The sequence below is a fragment of the Lycium ferocissimum genome, chromosome 1 (genome assembly GCF_029784015.1).
Source record: "Lycium ferocissimum isolate CSIRO_LF1 chromosome 1, AGI_CSIRO_Lferr_CH_V1, whole genome shotgun sequence".
NCBI lineage: Eukaryota > Viridiplantae > Streptophyta > Magnoliopsida > Solanales > Solanaceae > Lycium > Lycium ferocissimum.
In genome coordinates, this window is record NC_081342.1 from 8,837,192 (window position 1) to 8,857,418 (window position 20,227).

Here is a 20,227-nt window from a genome sequence, read left to right on the forward strand (position 1 = left end):
CAGTCCAAACACAATGAAGGCAAAATTAAGTGGACTACTCTTCACACTTGCTTGACTGTAAGACTGAAGGCTGAACTTTTATTGCTTTCCTTCTTTTTCAAAATCTCTAAATTGATTTCAACTTGCATTTAAAATCTTACATTACTTTCCAGTTTCTTAAAAATGTTTCATGTCGTGGTGATGTTAATATTTCCCTATTTGAGTTTAGTAGTTTTCTCCTACAGCAACTTTTATCTTTTTCAGGTATTTCAACAAATTGTTTTTTTGTTTCTAGTATCACTGCATGTCCGGGATTCTTGACTTTATATTGCTTAGATTTGAAGATTTTCATCATTTACTTTGTAAATCTGATCATCTCTGTGACTGTTTTTTTCATATACATTTTTTTTACCCTGTAATCTTTTTATCTTTGAACCTGCTTAGTATTTGAGTTATAGTTATCATCTCTTTGGCTACTTTTAAGGATTGGATCACAAGCTGGAGTTATAAAAGAAGACAAATTAAAGGTACTCTTCGCTCAATTGATTGTAAAACTTATAGCCGGTTTGGCCAAGCTTCCTGGAGGCTAAAAGCACTTTTTATTTTTAAAAAAATAGTACTTATTTTAAGATTTAAGGTGTTTGGCCAAAAAAAAAAAACAAGTTTTGTTATACTAAAAATAAAAAGAAAAGTCAAAACATCAATGGGAGGTTTGTGAAATTTTCAGTAACATGGTCAGAAGATGTTTAATATTTCACAAGCGCTACAGCTTCACACAGTAGATATTGTAAGAAATGAGTAATAATGTTGCTCTTAGTGAAGACTAATATGAAAAGAGTTTGGTGAACTTGCAGGAATTTTCTACTTTAACTACGGGAGATGGCTCTTAACGACATTGAGGATATGTTAGATCACCTAAGAAGGATCAAAAGTGGAGGAGATCTAAATGTTGGCAAGATTGGTGAAATTGAGACACTTGAAATGGAGCTACGATTTTTTAGAACTTTTATCAAGTACCATCGTGTTCGTTTGCCTGATTCCTTAGTTAAAATCACAAAGAAGGCCCAATTGATGGGGAAAACGCTTGTGTTACAACCTGGATTTTTTTGCACGTTAAAGTCGCATCATGAGTTAGTCGACGCAAGTTCAAAAGAAATTATGTTGTGGATAAAAGTGATTGATTTTATTAATAAACATGGTTACAAGAGTCTATAAATAATATTAGTAAGTGGCGAAAGATTTGGAGGGTGAATGAATCAAAGAAGATGAGTTTCAAAAGTTTCTAAGTTAGAAATACGATAACTTGTACTTTTGGGTGAGATTAGGAGTGCTCCACATGCTAAGCAAGTAATGACATGAAGTATTTGAATTTATAATTGTCTCTTGTTAAGTTTGGAAGTCAAACGAGTTGTAATACAAAAGTCGACAAAAGGCGTCGCAAGTTAAGTTTGTAAATTTCACTAAAATTTGGGTCAGATGTCTCGGAACTTTTCTCTCAATCTACTCGGAGTTACGGGGTGATCCACCTACCAAATCAAATATCTACGAGTCTAGTTTCCAGATCATTTTACCATTTGTCGATACAACATCGGAGTAGAAATATATTCGCATTTCCGTCCAGAGACATAAACTGTCGCGGGAACAGTGCTCTAGGTCGATGGCAGCTTATTCCTTTTTATATAAAAGACCCACAAATCAGATTGGAACCTCATTTCTCTTCAAAGAACAAACCCTATACTCTCTCAAACATTTCTGCATCAATCATAAGCAAATCCAAAGGCTAATAAAGTAACTTTAACGTAAGGAATCACGTGGTAATCGGAGAATCGTCGTTTCTTCGTTGTTTTGCTTTTCGGAAGAAATCTTCAACTTGAAGAAATCTCTGCTTTGGATTGATTCTGGGAATCTAAGGTATGTTTTATCCTCTTAATCATCTCCTTATGATTCTCCAAGTATTTAATCTAAGAAATTTAGAGGAAATCCCATGTATATGAACCATATGAACTAGTATGGATGAAACTGATTGGTTGAGCTGATTTATGTGGTTTAAATGTATTTTTTTGGAGCTGTGAAGGTATGGATGGATTGATAAGGAAGAGTAGGAGTAAAGGAGAAGAAAAATCGTAGTCTTGAATGAAGAAATTGAACTATAAATGACCCTATGAACTTACGCCCGCAGTTGTTCGACGAAATGTCTCATTGAGTATTTCCATAAGCTATGAACTTGCAATTGATCCCATATTGGTCATATGATGTAGGTGATCATTCGTAAGGCATTCGAGGACTCGGGAAACATATATAACTCCATCGGCGAGGTATGTAGGGCTTTCTATTCTCTTTGTGGCATGACTAGATTTCAAATGACCTTTCATTGAAAAGTTGTTCCGCTAACTTGGATCGATCGCGTTCCATGATAATTGAGCTAACACATACTCATCTATGACTTGTACCAAATTATGGTCCACATCTCCTTTTGGCTATCGATTAAAAGACTTTCCGTTCAACTTGTGTCGATTATGTCCCAAAATGGTTAAGCTTACCCTTTTCTCATGAATAGCTTGTATTGAGGTACCTTTCACATTTCGTATCCCTCTTGTTTATCGAATGAAGAATGATATTACTTATGGTACTCTTCACATCAAAGTTGAGTTGATTGTACTTCCTTTAATTGAGTTAATCCTTATCGTCTTGTCTATTGCTCCAAGGTGACGAACCTTTCATTGGCACACTCTTTCCGATAAAAGTTGTGTCGATCATATTTCATAAGAGTTTTGCTAACTTTGGCTTCGTGAATAATTCATAACAAGATGTTTCCTTATACTTTTACTTCTTTGGCCTAATGATCAAATAATGATAAACGTAGTGACAATAATGATAGTCGGAGGATAACGACGATAGGTCACTCCGACTCTTTCCATGATATTTCTTCTGAGGTCAGTCTTTCATTGCACTTATATATATATATAGGCATTTATTTACATTACCGAGCCACGCTATAGTCGGTACGGTAGGCACTTATATGTGCACCTAGACATATTTCTTTCTTTACCGAGTCGTGTCAGAAAAGCGGCCGGTAGGCACGTAGGGCCGTGCACCTAGATGTATTTATTTCTTTACCGAGCCGTGTTGTAGGCGGCCGGTAGGCACGTAGTCGTCCATCGCCACCGATCGCTCGCGTGTAGACGATGTTACGATGATGAGCTCACCTCGAGGGGGATTTATTATTGTTATATGATATGATATATGCCTCACGCGGGAGGAATGATTTTACTGACGGTACGCATTTACATTTATGTCATGATTATGGTCGCCCTTCGCTGTCTCGTTCGCAGTTTCGTGTTGTCTATACATCTTTTCCTGTTATCTCGTATCTCTTATGCTTATGTTATGTTTATGCTTATCGCCTTACATACTTGGCAGACATCTTTCATACTGATGCATTTTGTGCGCTGTGATCATGCCCACAAGTACGGTAGACGGATTGTTGTACCTTTCTCAGTAGGATACCAAAGTTCAAGTTATAGTGAGATTCGCACCTATTCTCCGAGTTGCCGGTCGAGTCATTAAATAGATGCATGCATATATATATGTAGAAAGTATGGCTACGGGTACGCCTGTGGCCACCGTCCCGACCCGCTGATGCATATTAGTGCTCTTAGAGGCTTGGCGTACTCATCGCCGTTGTACAGTATCGTGTTTGGCCTTGCCGGTCTTCTGACTAGTTGTCTTTCTTGGTTGTGGCCTTGTCGGCCCTAGTTATGCATATATGTGTTGTTGGGCCTTTTCTGCTTGCAAGTTGTCATGATATACTTCTTAAAATTGTTATTCAGCGGCCTTGTTGGCCTATGATTCACGTTACAGAGTTTAGATATCACAGTTGGTTCGCTCGGCCCTTCGGGTGCCGGGTGCCGGCCACACCCCCCCAAGAGTGGGGTGTGACAGCTTCCCTTGGTTTTTGGTGATATCAAAGATGAATGCAAAACAAACCTTAATGTGGAAAGGCTAGTATCACAGTTGCTGGATTTCTGTGAAGGTAATACCAGTGCAACGTACAACTTCGCACTGAATGATTCTTGTGTATCAGAACGTATGGACTACCTCGAAAAGAATCTAAATGATACACCAAAGTACCTGATTAGCTCTAGCCCTTCTTTGACGAAAGAAATCAAAATCCTTCAGAAGACAGATCGATTTTTAAAGCAAGCAAAAATCATTCAAAAGAAAATGAGTTTTTTGAGATACTTATATGCCACAGAGATAAATGGTTACATTGACCATGAAAAGCTGGAAAGTCTAAAGATCCGAATTCAGTTCATGGCTTACAGTGTGGGGCAGTTTTGTCTTGCTCTTTGGGTTAATGAGGATGGAGATGATACAACTGGCCTTGAGTTGAGACCTTCTAATCTATTGTGCCTGATTGTGCTAGTAGAGCTGGAAATGAATAACATTTTTACTGGTGAACTAAAGGCTTCAAAGTTTAGTCGATGAAGAAACCTCAAAGCCCAGAAACTTCCGAAAGGTTTTCCACGTAATCTCCACCATTTGCTAGTGTATCTCAGAAATCAAAATCTCAAGAACTCTCTTACTAATGTCGTTGCTCGAAACATTGATGTGGCAATAGAGTTCTTGTTGATTTTTCTCGGTGATGTGCCAAATCGTGTTATTACTGTTATGAGATTGAATGAAGTCTTAGAAAAGGTTGGAGTGCTTGTGGGTGACATAATATATGTTGAAACTCTTGTTGTGAGATCTACACTCAAAGATTACAGTGGAAAGATTAATCTTGGCACGATAAACATAGCAGAGAAGCTTGAAGATCTAAAGGCAGAAGTGGAACGGAGGTACTACAAATCCTTAAAATTCACTCCGTCACAGTTTCCCACAGTTGGCGGATTGGGCTTTCTGGATTCTCTCGTAAGGAAATTGAATGAGATGTGGAAATCTGAATCAGGTTTATATGTCATGATTAAGTCTCATATTGATATTTTAGAGAAAGATCTCTCATCTCTAACATATGATTTTAGAGATGTTACAAAGGTGCAACATGAACATGAAATTCTTAAAGATCTTCAGAAGCGCACTATCAATTTAGCATACGAAGCTGAAGTTGCTATTGACTCTATTCTCGCTCGATGTGATGCTCTTTGTCATCTTTTTTGCTCACTTCCTGCAATCATAAAAGAGATCAAACATATTAGTGTGGAAGTGACTGAGATGAGGTCGAAGAACCTTGCTCTTAAGCCATTCTCTGTGGTAGAGCCACCTAAACATCTGCCAACTCAACATAACAATGCTATGAATGATGAGGAGATAGTGAGTTTTGAGATTCACACAGAAAGGATAATGCAACATCTGATTCGAGGAAAAAAATCAGCTGGATGTCATCCCAATTATTGGAATGGGGGGGCAAGGTAAAACAAGTTGCGCTAGAAAGTTGTATAATTGTGACAGCATTGTTTCTCATTTTGATGTTCGAGCATGGTGCATCATTTCCCAAACATATAAGCGGAGAGATTTACTACAGGATATCTTCAGTCAAGTTACCGGTATCAAGGACAAGGGAGATAAGGCTTCCAAACTTGCAGACAAGTTGAAGAAAAGCTTAATGGGCAAGAGAGAGCTCATCGTCTTGGATGATATGTGGGAAGTCATGGTGTGGGATGACTTAAGATTATCTTTTCCAGATACTGAAAATAGAAGTAGAATATTTGTAACAACGCGGCTTGAGAAAGTGGGTGAGCATGTCAAGCACCACACTGATCCTTATTTCCTTCCATTCCTCACACTGGAAGAGAGTTGGGAATTGTTGCAGAAGAAAGTGTTTCAAAAGGAAGGTTGCCCGCATGAGCTCTACGATGTGAGTCTAGCTGTTGCGAAAAGATGCAAAGGATTGCCTCTAGTGGTTGTCTTGGTAGCTGGAATAATCAAGAAGAAGAAAATGGAAGTCTCTTTCTGGCATGAGATTGAAAATGCTCTATTTTCCTATATTGGTGAATCTCAAGAATCTAGTTTGGCGACTGTGCAGTTAAGTTGTGATAATTTATCTGATCATATAAGACCTTGCCTTTTTTACATGGGGATGTTTCCAGAGGACACAATAATTCGAGTGTCTAAATTGATAAATTTATGGGTCGTGGAAGGATTCGTGCAAAGCATTGAAACTGGGAGAGTGGAAGAGGAAGCAGAAGGTTACTTGATGGATCTCATTAGCAGTAATCTGGTAATGGTTTCAAGTAGAGGATATAATGGTAAAGTCAAATACTGCCAGGTTCATGATATGGTGCTTCACTTTTGCTTGGAGAGGAGTAAAGAGGAAAAGTTTATGTTGGCAGTGAAGGACCATTATAGCCATTTTTGACCTTCCGGTTGGAATGAACACCGGCTATCCTATGAATTGATTGGGAGCCAGTTTCCATTGCTGGGCTCCAAAACACAGAAGCCTTTTCGCGAACATTTGAGGTCACTGATAACCAGTGGAAGAGGTTCTTTTCCAGATTGGATTAGTCCCTTGCCTCAGATTACCAAATTGAGACTTCTTAAGGTCTTGGATTTGTGTTTTAGCCAAAGCGTGCGGGGTCGTTTGTCATCAGCTGCGTTGCGTCCACTAATTCAGCTGAAGTACCTCTCAGTTAGAGCATATCAATTTGATTTCCAGCCTGAATCACATTCGTGCCATCTAGAAACTTTAAGAGTGATTGATACACTTGTAGTGTTACCAGCTACTTTTTGGAAGATGGAAAAGTTAAGGCATGTTGAGTTCAGTAGTTGTAAACTTGATTCCCACTATTTGAAAAACAATAAACACTGGATCTTGGAAGAATCTCCTAAGTTGGAAAATTTGAAGTTCTAAAGTAAAATTCAACTGTCACATCATTTGGTGGATGTGTTATCACGGAGGTGCCCTAATATTCAAGGCCTTTCGATGTATATTGATGATAGGTTCCCTAATGTTCAGGACCTTTCGATTGGTATTGATGATACTGTTGAAGAGACTTGTACATAAAATCTCAAATTCGAAGGTTTAACCAAACTTCAGTCGCTTGACCTGGACTTCTTCAGTGATAATATTATGGTCTCCGCAATTCATTTGCCTTCAAATCTCAAGAAGTTGAAACTTCGTGGGGGTCATATAACAAGAAGAGCGGTTTCCATGATTGCGGAACTACCAAGTCTTGCCTATCTCAGTTTAAAGGATCTTGAGCAGGAAGAACTGTGCCTTGGAGATAACACGTTTCATAAACTTAAATTCTTGAAACTGGGGTGGGCAGGTATCTCAAGGTTGGATGCCTCAGAAGAATCCTTTCCCCTGCTTGAAACACTTGTTGTAGGTGGATGCCTTGAGGAGATCCCCGTTAGCTTTGCAGATATTCAAACATTGAAACAGATTCAGTTGATTAACTGCGAGAGTGAATCTCTCAAGGCTTCGGCCATGAAAATTAAGGAAGAAGTCGAATATACTCAAGGAAACGATTGTCTTGAACTAATCATTAAGGAAGTAAGTTTAAACCAAACTCCCATATCCTGTTTTAATTTGAGTATTTACTTGCTTCTAATGTTGCGAACTCCTATTTCTAATACAGGTTGAGTAGGGGAATCTCCAGCAGCTGTGAGTCAAGTGCTTGTCACAAGAACATGGTATTGTTTTTCAGTTTTTTCTTTTGCCTTCTTTTCCTTTTCTTTACTTTTCCCTTAATTGCTCTATGTTCAACTAAAATTAAAGTGGATATGTTGAATTTGACAATTGCTTTGACTACTGTCAGCAGAATTATGTAAAGTACAGAATTTGACAACACTGCTACTAATTCCTAAGTTGGTTTTGATTGATCAACATGGACTGCATGCCTACTGGGAAGAATTACATCCTATTGTATTTTCTGTTTGTATGTGTTGAATGATTGTAGACCATTATCAAATGGTCTTCTTCTGTGATTTCTTGATGCCTTCCATTGGTGGTCGATTAAGATTGAACAAATTAAGACTTCTATTATGATGGAAAACATGATTAAAATACTAACACAGACTTTCTCAACATGCTACAAATGATCAACAAATTATTCATCAGGTAATAATACATGTCGAACATGTAATAAATATTTTGTAGAACATGTAATAAGTATTTTCTTGGTTTCTTAGGAACTTACTTTTTGCAGAGTCCTTGCTAAGGTTACGACCATGTATTATGTTGCAGGAGGCGTATCTAGCCTACAAGGTAGGGGTTCAATTAAAATTCAAACTTTTGACGCGAAGCCTAAATTTATGTGTAAACAATTACTAAAATTGCAATAAATAATAGATATGAACTCATAACTTTAAAAATATAGTGAATTTAATGCTAAGAATCTTATGATTGAACCTATAAAATTTAAATCCTGGATCTGCCTTTAGTTGCAGCAAGGATGAATTGCATTAGAAAACTGAATGGCTTACATCCTCCACCTTAGAACCAAAGTTGCAAGACATAATAACCTTGAAATCTTAACAGCTGATGCGCAAACGTATTTTTCTGGTTGAATTTAAGTATAACTGCCAATCATAGACCAATAAATTTAAAATTTTAGTAGCATTGAATCCTTAGGTGAATTTAAAGATAATACTTCCAGTACATCGTTTAGTTCATATAAGAATATATACTCTCTCTTGTCCCAATTTATGTGATGCACTTTCCTATTTAGTATGTCTCAAAATGAATGATCCATTTCTCTATTTAGAAATAATCTAACTTTAAACTTTCTCTTTTACCCTTAATGAAATGGTTTACAAACACACAAATATATATGGTTCGTTGTAGACTATAAGTTTCAAAAGTCTTTCTTAAGCTCCGTGCCTAGTCAAATTATATCATATAAATTAGGATGGTGGGAGTAATAAAGTTTCCAACTGCCTGTTTTTGAGTTGAGCTGTACAGTTTCACTTGATAATATACTGTCAGTTAGTTACCCAAAAAAAAAAAAAAAAGAAGTTTTCCCACACTTAGTCTTTATGCATTCCAATATCTTTTCAAATGATGAAGAAATCATTTGAGCTCTTCCCACACGCGCATGAGATCTCATTAAAATGTTGCGAAATCATGATGTTGTATGAAAACCTCATAAAGGGTTTAGATTGTGAAGATGAGGCTATTTTGAACATCCATAGCACCAAGTCAACCTTTTTAGTAGGTAAAAGTGAGTGTTAGGAATCTCTGGGTTCATAAATTTCGCGCAAATTTTTATGAATATTTTGCATTTTTAATCATAAAAATCGCATGATATGGGATTTTCGTGTAAAAATGCAAAATATAAAACTTCGTGCAATCAAATATAGTGCAAAAATTGCAAACTTTCATAAAAATTTGCAATTTTCAGCAAAATTTTATGAACATGGTGCAATTTTCATGCGAAAATCATAAAACTAGCGTGATATTACAAAATATTGAGCCAAAATCATAAAAATTTGCAAACTTTCATTAAAAAAAAAAAATCAATTTTCTCGTGAAAGTTCATGAATATTTTGCAATTTTGACGTGAAAAATCATAAAATCCGCATGATATTTTGAAATCTTCGCACGAAAATCATAAAATATTGCAAACTTTCATTTTTTTTAAAAAATTCAATCTTTGCGCGAAAATCATAAAGTTTGGTGCCAAAATTTCAAAATATCGCGCGAAAAATCATAAAAAATTGAAACCTTCATAAAATTAAAAAAAATCAATTTTCAGGCGAAAGTTTGCAATTTTTATGCGAAAATTTCAAAATATCGCACGAAAATCATAAAAGATTGCAAACTTTCATAAAAAAATATATCAATTTTCGTATCAAAATTTCAAAATACTGCACATCATCTTTGATAATTTATGTCATGAGTTTGTGAATCATAATGTCATCATATTATAGGCGTTCTTGGATTGCGTAGGACTTTTAGTTCTTAAACATTTACATTGAGATCATAAAGGAAGCTAGCAAACCTAGGGTGAAGGTAAGGGCGAAAGGGAAAAGATTAACGATGTTTTGCTGTGGATTTTTTCTTCACTTCAGCAAGCTATAATAGCGCCAACTAATCCAACTAAGTCTTTTATATTTAGACTCAATTTCGACAATTGTCATAACCCTTCCATTTTGGTGAAAACTTAATAATATTCAATCTACATCCAGTAACTCCTTATCACAACAGCTCATGATTATGCCATTCTTGTATTTTTTTTTTATTTTTTTTTCATCACAAACATATGCCATTCTTTTATTTTCAATTTGGGTAAATTCTGAGATAATGACCTCTTATTTTCACAATTTAATTTCTAAGAATATTAAACGCCATCTTACTCGATTTCTCCAAAAATTCTGAGATAATGACCTCTTATTTTCACAATTTAATTTCTAAGAATATTAAACGCCATCTTACTCGATTTCTCCAAAATAATAATAATAATAATAATAATAATAATAATAATAATAATAATTAGTGTCATGAGAAATCAACCTTCCAACCATTAAAACTTGCAAGAAATGCTTTAGATATTTTCAACTACTCATCATGGATGAGTTTGAGTCGTAGAAATTATCTTCTTGAACTTTTCCTCTCTAAAAATATTGGAGTAGTGGAAGATTTTTAACAGTGATTTATCTTTGATTTTACTTTAATTAAATAAAGAAATGTGAGGGAAATTTGCTAATAATCGAGACTATTTGCGCTCTGAAGCGATTGCTTGGAACCTTGAAGGTCATTTTCCTATTCAATTGGTACAAGTTACATATTTGGCTGGTAAACTAAAAATAATTACGTTCGCTAGCTAAATATACACACACAAAAAAAATTACACTAATATGTATAAAATATGTATATCATACATTAATATACAAGAAATATATATTTGCTGGCTATCATTTTTATGGACAGATATACCGTGTAAAAATCCCATTCAATTAACCTTGGGGCAAGACAAAGTGATACATTTACTTTAAAAATTAAATCATAAAATCAATTTGAGGAGTAAAATTGTCTTCTTATGCTATGAGCCCTATTTTAGATAAAGTATGGCTGTGTAAAAACAATTTTAGTACGAGTTACAAATATAAATTATGTTTTCGTAAACACTATGATTATGGGATAAGATCAAAAGGTGCAATGGTGATGCACTTAGGCCGCAGATCCAATGAGACTGCAAAAGCGCGTTTTGACAGCCAAGCACATTTATGTTGTTTGATTTCATTATTGATACAACTTCCATTAATCAAATAGCATAGGGTTTCTAAAGTTGACAGTGTTTTAGAATAATCCCCAATGCTCTGAAAAGAAGTTAATCCTTCCGTCTCATTTTAAGGTCCGTTTGTCCATAGAAAAAAAAAATCATTTTTTTTAGAATTTTGGAGTTGGAGTTGGAGCTGTGTTTGGCTATAGTTTTTGGTGAAATATAGTTGTAAAAAAGTGAAAAATTTTGAAAAACAAGTTTTTTGAGTTTTTGGTATTCCTATAATACAACTTCAAGTTGTATTCAGAATTCTTGTGGTCAAACGCTGAAAAGTGAAAAAAATGAAAAAACATTCCGGAATAAAGTGAATAATTCTTATGGCCAAACGCCTACTAAGTGTTTTAATTTGATTGAACACAAAGTTTAAGAAATAAAAGAAAACTTTTGAATCTCGTGATCTTGAATTAAAGATATGTGTAATGTACTAAAATGTCATTTGAATCTTTTAGTTTTAAATTTGTTATGTAGGATGTTTGAATTGTCAATTTACTAAATATAAAAAGAAGCACTATTTTTGGGACAGATCGAAAAGAAAAATAAGACATTTAAATTGAGACGAAGGGAGTAATTTTCTAGCCTTCAACTTCTTGCCCTTAGGTGGAGAAACAAGGTCGGAATGTTTAATGTACCCTCATAATTATCAACTCTCTAATTCAATTTGAGATTACTTTAGGGCTTGTTGCACCATTATTTGTCCCGTAATATGTACCCAAAAAAAAAGCAGCTCAACTTATAGCTAGGTAGAAGTAGATTAATTAGGACGGAAATTTTAAGCTAATTTATAAAGTGAATTCCTTACTTTCAGTTCGACCTATGTTTACTTATGAATTTTTTTTAAAAAAAATATACACATATATGCCGGTTTCCGGCAACTTGCTAAAACAAAGGGGATGGAAGGTCGACCTGTTCAGATAATTTCGAAGAAAGACTGTTGGCAGCAGGTTGTTTCAAGCGACAGCAAATCACGTTTCTTAATAAGATTATACTTAATTTGGACCCACTGATTCTACATCCTTGATTCGCCAAATCATGCATCCAGATGTCCTTATTCATTGTACTTATTTATCTTATATATTTAAATTGAGTTTACTATCGGATTACTTATTTGTTAATCATAGGTAAATCTTCTACTGAAAATTAATTGATAAACTGATAAAAATGATATTAACCTATTATTACATATTAAAATTAATATAAACAAAACTTTACACATTATTATATACAATAACTTAAATCAATTTGAATTGCAGTTCTTTATAAATTTGGTTTATATAGTCACTTGTTTTTCGATGTGTATTGATATCTGTTGCTACATTTGTTTTGTTTTTTGCTATTTTGCTATCTATTTTCCTATAATCTTACGTCAAACACCTTCTTTTTGAGCTGAGGGTCTATCAGAAACAACCTCTCTAGGGGTAAGGCATGTGTACATTATCCTCCCCAGATCCACTTATGAGATTACACTGGCGAGGTATGTTGTGTTCGGAAAATATCCTATTAATTGGTACTAGAATTCTTTGACAGGTTTGGTCAAGGTCATGACTACAACACTACCTAATCCAGTCCTAATATTCATTTTGGACACTCCTAAATTGGAGTATATTATTTAAAAACAATATAGTACTGTAGTTTGAAAGTAGATCGGTTGCGATGATTTTTCTTAGATACGTTCCTAATCATTCACTAATGTACATTTTTCACTGGTCACATCCAATTGATATGCCTCAATTTTTCAGCTTAATATTCTTTTTCCACTTTTTTTGTAAATTAAGTGTTTCGTAAACTTCAACGAAAATGAATATGCATTTACTAATAACCCACATTAGAATTCTACAATCTACATATATAGAGCCCCAGCAAGGATTGAGCTATACTCAACAATACTTATTTCTCTCTATTCTCTCTGTTTTCAAGCTGTTTTTTCCAGCTTAAATTTGTTTGTCCTTTTGAAGTACCATACTACTTTCAAGACATTGAACATCATGGCAAATATATTGAATGAAGATCAAATTGTTGAATTTCAAGAAGCATTCAGTTTATTTGACAAAGATGGTGATGGTAAGTATAATCTCCTCCCTTTTCTTGAATCTTTTTACTATCCTCTTTCTAATTTCGTAGAGAGATTTAGGACGGATTATGTGAGTTCAATAAATCGTTATTTTCAGTTTGAACCTTACATGCATATATTAAAAACAAAAATAAAATAAAATTATGCATATAATATAAGATCATACTCATTCTGAACCTACTAGCTCAAGATTATGCATTTGCCACTATTTTTTGTTAGACGTTTTGCCAGATGCCCCGTGGCACTTTTTTTCACTGGGAACTCGATACCCAAATGTTCATTTTTGTTGGTACACAAGTACTTGTGTGTGTGTGTGTTTTTATTTTATTGAATTCTATTTACAGGTTGCATTACTGTGGAAGAATTAGGGACAGTGATAAGGTCATTGGATCAAAATCCAACAGAAGAAGAGTTGCAAGATATGGTAAATGAAGTTGATGCTGATGGCAATGGAACCATTGAATTCACTGAATTCTTGAACCTTATGGCCAAAAAAATGAGGGTAATTATTAATCATTCAAGTATTTGCAAATAATAATGTGGCCATTATTTGTAAATACTTAATTTCATTACCTGTAATACTGGTGACATATATTGAAAATTTTATTTGAGGGCATCTCAAGTGAAATATTGAATTTTTATTCACAAAATTTTAACTTTTTTCAAAGTACTGAAATAATCCAGAAACAACTTCAATTTTAAAATACTTTTTTCAACTTCAAATAGGGGTTGTTTCAATTTCAATCAATTTTTTTCCAAACGCTTGCTTATAAAATATTCCTGGTAAACTCGGAATCTTAATGGTGGTTACATTTTTTTTGGATGCTTAATCAGGAAACTGATGGAGAAGAGGAATTTAAAGAAGCTTTTAAAGTGTTTGACAAAGATCAAAATGGTTACATTTCAGCTACTGAAGTAAGTTTTGTCGATTTATATAAGTGTTTATTTGAATAATTGCAATTTCTTGTTATTCCTAAAAAAAAAATTGACTTTCTTTTACTTTGGAGAACTATCTTTAACTTCAATCAATTACTCTTATAAATTCATCTTGATAGTAAGTCGATGGGGTACGGCATGTACTCATATTTGTTGAACATAATTAAATATATTTAAATTGTTCATTGTCAAACGGTTTAAACTTTTAAATGAATTAGTAATTTTACTTGGAATCCAAAGCATATAGTTGTCTTGGATTCAAAGTCTTGCCGCCGGCCATTATTTTTTTAAAAAAAAAAATCACATGCTTGACCAATGAACAAGACTAGTACGTAATAAAAACACGCAACATTTAGGTGAAATAGTCACACAATTCAACAATATATACACAGAGAGAGTATTTAATAGATTCATTCTTATCGGATTTCACAACTCATAGGGTTTATCATATTATAGTCTTATTTTTACAGTTGTTACTAAAGGAGCAAAGTACACAGGAAAAGGCTGTTGTATTTCATTGACAATGTCTTTGTTTAAATACAAAGAATTATGTGGTGACAGATCCCACAATATCAGTAAAATTAATGAATCCTATCAAGCAATTAAAGGTATAAGAATCAGAAATATACTATACAAAATCAAGAATATATGATACTGATATGAAAAATATTCTATCCTAATTTAGCTCCATTATGCCCCCGCAAGTTAGGGGGTGGTGGAACGACCCCTAACTTGGAGACAGCCCATTGAGTTTGTGCTTTGGATAAGGGCTTAGTAAGTAGGTCAGCTAGCTGGTCAGCTGAGTGAACGTGGACTATGCGAAGCTGTTGACGTTGAACTTGGTCCCTGACAAAATGAAAATCGATGGCTATGTGCTTCATTCGACTGTGGAAAACTGGATTTTGGCACAAGTAGGTGGTGCCGATGTTGTCACAGTAGATAGTTGGTGCATTATCAAGAGAGATATGAAGCTCTTTGAGAAGATTGGTGAGCCAATTTGTCTCGGCAACGGCATGAGCAACAGCACGATACTCAGCCTTAGTTGAAGATCGAGCGACTGTTCTTTGTTTCTTCGACGACCAACTGATTGGTGTTAATCCAAGATAGATAATATAAGCAGAAGTAGAAGTGCGATCATCGTGGTCACCTGCCCAATCGGCATCGCTATAGACATGGAGGGAAGCATTAGATCCGCGACGAAAAAGAATTCCGTGATGGATAGTTGATTTGAGATACCGAAGGAGACGCTTCACTGCTTGCCAGTGTGTGTGAGATGGCTGATGCATAAATTGAGAAAGCTTATTAACAGCAAAACTTATGTCCGGTCTAGTAAATGCAAGATATTGGAGCTTGCCAATTGCACTTCGGTATTGCTTTGCATCTGTAGGAGGGGAGCCATCATTCAACCGAAGTGAACTCGTGGTAGAGAGAGGTGTTGAGACACCCTGACAGTCCTGCATAGAGAACTCCTGCAACACGTCTATTATGTACTTGGTCTGAGAAAGAAATAAGCCATCTAATTGAGGAATTACTTCAATGCCCAAGAAAAAATGTAGGGGGCCAAGGTCTTTGAGAGAGAAACGGTTGGAGAGTACCTTCTTGATGTTGTTAGTAGTTTGAATGTTATTTCCTGTAATAACAATGTCATCTACATATACAAGCAGGAAAATGACAGTTGCGTGAGAATGTAAGGTAAATAAAGAGTGATCAGAATGAGTCTTGCGAAAACCAGCAGAGGTGAGAAAATTTGTAAGCTCGGTGTACCAAGCACGAGGTGCTTGTTTGAGACCATATATGGCCTTATTCAGTCTGTATACATAGTTTGGGTAATCGGGATTCTCAAAACCTTTGGGTTGTTTCATGAAGACTTCCTCTGTCAATGTACCTTGTAAGAAAGCATTGTTTATGTCTAGTTGATGAAGCGGCCACTTGTTTTGTGTGGCGATGGCAACTACTGTCCGAACGGTTGTTGGTTTGACAACGGGACTGAAAGTATCAACATAATCGATTCCAGGCCGCTGAGTGAAACCTTTTGCTACAAGGCGAGCCTTGTACCGTTCAATCGATCCGTCGGCTTTGTGCTTGATGCGAAAAATCCATTTATTCTCCACAATATTTTGTTGATCAGATGGAGGGACAAGGTCTCATGTTTTGTTGCTCATGAGGGCTTCAAATTCACTCTGCATAGCTTTTCTCCATTGTGGGTCCTTGGAAGCTTGTTTGACTGTGACTGGTGGTATTTGTGACGTGACTGTGGCCATGGACGCATACTTTGGATTGGGCTTAGAAATTTGATTTTGGGAACGAGTGACAGGGCGACGTGGTAGTGAAGGTTGGTCGGTCTGAGAAGGGACGTCAGGTTGTGTTGAGTGGTGTTGTTGAGGAGGGGAATCAGAAGGGGTAATCGAGTGCGAATCAGTAAGAGAGGAAGAAATATTGAGAGGGGAGGAAGTTACCTGATTTTGTCCGATGGCATTACTCTCTGACTGAGGGTGCACAACTATTGCTGGTCCAGTAGAGTCATTTGTACGAAGAGCCGAGTTTGGATCTTTGATCGGGAGCGGACTGCGTAGAGTAATAGGAAAAAATAATTTATGATCTGGAGAATATTGAGTAGAAGGTGATGTATTTGAATTAGATATAGAATTAAACCATGAAATATTATGAGAGGATCCTTTGTATTTGAAAAAAAATATTTTCATAAGGAAAAATATTTTCCAGGAATTTAACATCTCGGGAGAAATATATTTTTGAGGATTCGGGATCAAAGCATTGATGACTATGAAAGTGAGTGGAGAAGCCTAAGTAGACACATGGTGTGGATCTTGGTTCAAGTTTATTTTTAGTATATGGTTTTAGCCAAGGATAACATAAACAACCAAACGTAAAAACTGAGGAAATATTGGGAGTGGTACCAAAGAGAGCTTGATATGGTGAAATATTAGTAGAGAATGCAGGAAATCTGTTAATTAAGTAAACAGCAGTTTGGCAAGCAAAGCTCCAAAATTGGGGTGGTAGTGATGCTTGGTGAAGCAGGGTTCTAGCAGTTTCTATAATGTGTCTATGACGTCTTTCAGCTAAGGCAATTCTCTGTGGCGTATATGGGGGAGAGGATAAATGTTGAATGCCAAATTCAGCAAGAAGTGATTTTAGTCCCTTAAATTCTCCTCCCCCATCAGAATAGAGGGTGAGAATCTTAGTATTAAAAAAGTTCTCAATAAGTGACCGAAATTCAGAAAAAACCTTGAGCACATCATTTTTTTGTTTAAGTGTATAAAGCCAAATATATTTTGTAAATTGATCGACAAAAATAACATAATAACGCTTTTGATCAAGGGAGATAACAGGTGAAGGACCCCAAACATCTGTGTAAAGTGTTTCAAAGGGCCTTGAACTTTGCAAAGAGTTTTGTGAGAAAGGAATCCTGTGGCTTTTATTGCAATTGCATGAATTACAAGATTGAAAATTATCAAAATAAGGCAAATGGTAATTTCTTAAAAGAAGCTTCAAAAGACGGATATTAGGATGTCCTAAACGACGATGCCACAGAGATATAGGAACTTTAAAAGTATTTGCTGTGTAGGCTGCAGGAGATGAATACGCTGAAGTTGCAAACTTTGGCCATTCGTACAAATCATCTCTATTCCGGCCTTGTAATAGTGGTGCCCCCGTAGTCAGTGCCTTCACAACAAAAGAAAAAGGAAAGAATTCAATAGATGTTTGGTTTTGCTGACAAAATTTTGAAACAGATATAAGATTCTTTTTAATAGATGGAGCACATAGAATATTATGTAATGAGAAGGAACGAATGGGAGTATTTAGTGTAGTGGAACCAGTGTGGGTTATCGAAATACCATTACCATCACCCATTGAAACTTGTTCCGGACCGGTGTATTCATGTGGAGAGGCTATGCTTTGAGGATCAGCAGTAATATAATGTGAAGCACCGGTATCCAGAATCCAAGGAGCAGCAGCAGAAGAAGATCCAGCAGCATACATAGCCTTGGCTTCAATATGATTATGCGACTTTGAACGACAAACATTTGCAGTGTGGCCAAATTTTTCACACAATTGACATTGAATTTGCATTTTGGCCTGCAAAGGAATGGAGGGACGCCATGGCGAGGAGAAGTTGCCATTGCTTTGAGTGTTTTGGTTATGCCATTGTTGCAATCCAGGAGGAGTAGCTTGGGGACGCCACTGAGGCTGACCAGACCAGCGGTGAGTTTGCCTGTTGCCATTGTTATTATTATTGGTTGTTCTCTGTGCAACTTGAGCAGTAATGGGAGTTCTTTGGTTTCTCCATTTCGCTTGCTTGAGATAAAGTTCATGATCGACGTGAGCTTGTGTGCCAATTCTTCATATGATATAGGTGAATCTCTTGAACGAATAACAGTACTTAGGGCTTCATATTCAGGTCCAAGACCACTCAGAATTTTTACAACCAATTCTTCATTCGAAATGCGAGCACCGGCAGCAGCTAACTCATCAGTGATAGTTCTTATTTCTCTGAGATAATCGGTGACAGATTTTTTATCTCGTTGAACTTTGGCCAGGGCATCTCGAAGACTGTAGATCCTGGTTTGAGATCTATTCGCATTTGTGGTATGCAAATAATCCCACGCTTTTTTTGAAGTTTCAGCAGAGGCAACTGATGGTGCAATGGTGGAGTCAACAGATGCCATTAAGGCATTGCCGATGAGATTATCCTGCTGAAACTAGATTTTGAAATCTGGGTTGACAACATCCTGCGTGCCTTGCTTAATGGTGCGTGGAGGTGGCGTTATGGATCCATCGAGATAACCCATCAAGTCAAACCCATTCATGACCTTTTGGATTTGAGCTTTCCATGTTGCAAAGTTTGCACCACCAGTGAGTTTGATTGGAAGTTGTGCAGTTGGGTTGATGTTAATGATCTGAGTTTTGGTTGCAAAGAACATCAATAATCGTGGAAGAGGGCGATTTCATTGTTGTTTGGATTGATGTCCGAAGCAGATGAGTCCGCCATTGATTTTAGGTGGTGTTGATAGGGGAAAAGAAAAAAGAAAAAAAAAACTTTGTGAATGAGATGGGAAGATGATTGAGAGTCTACACTCGTTTGAGTGTTGATTGCTCTGATACCATAAAGGAGCAAAGTACACAGGAAAAGGCTGTTGTATTTCATTGACAATGTGCTGTTTAAATACAAAGAATTATGTGGTGACAGATCCCACAATATCAAGAAATTAATGAATCCTATCAAGCAATTAAAGGTATAAGAATCAGAAATATACTATACAAAATCAAGAATATATGATACTGATATGAAAAATATTCTATCCTAATTTAACTCCATTAGTTACAAAGGAGTTCACACGTTAATTGCTCTGTCATTATAATCTTATTTTTACAGTTGTTAATTACAAAGTACAAACCATAGTCTATTAGAGTATTTGTTTAAATCCATCTTTAATTTCTTGGAATTAACTTTTCCAGAGTTCATACGGAGCTAGCAATGCAGTTGACTCTGACTCTTCTGATGTTGTCAATTAAAATTTAATTAAATTATGTTATAACTTGAAATCAGAAAATTGTAAAAGATATTTAAAGTTATTATACTTATTAAATCCTTTTGCAGCTAAGGCACGTGATGATCAATTTAGGTGAGAAATTAACAGATGAAGAGGTTGAGCAAATGATTAGAGAAGCAGACTTGGATGGTGATGGACAAGTCAACTTTAATGAATTTGTGAAAATGATGATGAATGTTTAATAGAACTTAATTAGAAGTCTTGGTTATTGAAAAAGTTAGTCAAATTCATATTAATTTGTTCTTTGAAAAAATGTTCACGTTGTTGTTCTTTTATCATTTGTTTATTGTTGTTAATCGACGTGACAAGCAAGAAGGAATATTAATCCTTAGAATGTACTTTTAAAAGAAAGTTCGTCTAGTCCTTTTTTAAGAAAATGGAATTAAATTTGTTCTAACATTTGTTTCCTAATTATATTCAATTATTTTCCAAATCTATATTCCACAGTT

General features: G+C 35.6%; 1 protein-coding gene and 1 pseudogene across 1 annotated transcript; both read left to right on the top strand.

Moving 5' to 3' along the window:
- The first annotated feature begins 858 nt into the window (after positions 1 to 858).
- On the top strand, positions 859 to 8,509 carry LOC132046562 (putative late blight resistance protein homolog R1A-3; annotated as a pseudogene).
- Positions 8,510 to 12,808: 4,299 nt separating this feature from the next.
- LOC132068386 (calmodulin-3-like) lies at positions 12,809 to 20,048 on the top strand. The gene is made up of 4 exons (XM_059461959.1): positions 12,809 to 13,262; positions 13,617 to 13,774; positions 14,107 to 14,187; positions 19,826 to 20,048. The coding sequence occupies exons 1-4, from the start codon at positions 13,187 to 13,189 to the stop codon at positions 19,958 to 19,960; spliced, it is 450 nt and encodes a 149-aa protein (XP_059317942.1). The 5' UTR covers positions 12,809 to 13,186; the 3' UTR covers positions 19,961 to 20,048.
- Positions 20,049 to 20,227: the final 179 nt, after the last annotated feature.

Bases quoted from the DNA above. Each gene is read 5' to 3' on its own strand.
- LOC132068386 (XM_059461959.1), top strand. From the start codon at position 13,187: ATGGCAAATATATTGAATGAAGATCAAATTGTTGAATTTCAAGAAGCA. The intron at 13,775-14,106 runs GTAATTATTAAT...ATGCTTAATCAG, and splicing joins TTATGGCCAAAAAAATGAGG to GAAACTGATGGAGAAGAGGA. The intron at 14,188-19,825 runs GTAAGTTTTGTC...ATCCTTTTGCAG, and splicing joins GTTACATTTCAGCTACTGAA to CTAAGGCACGTGATGATCAA.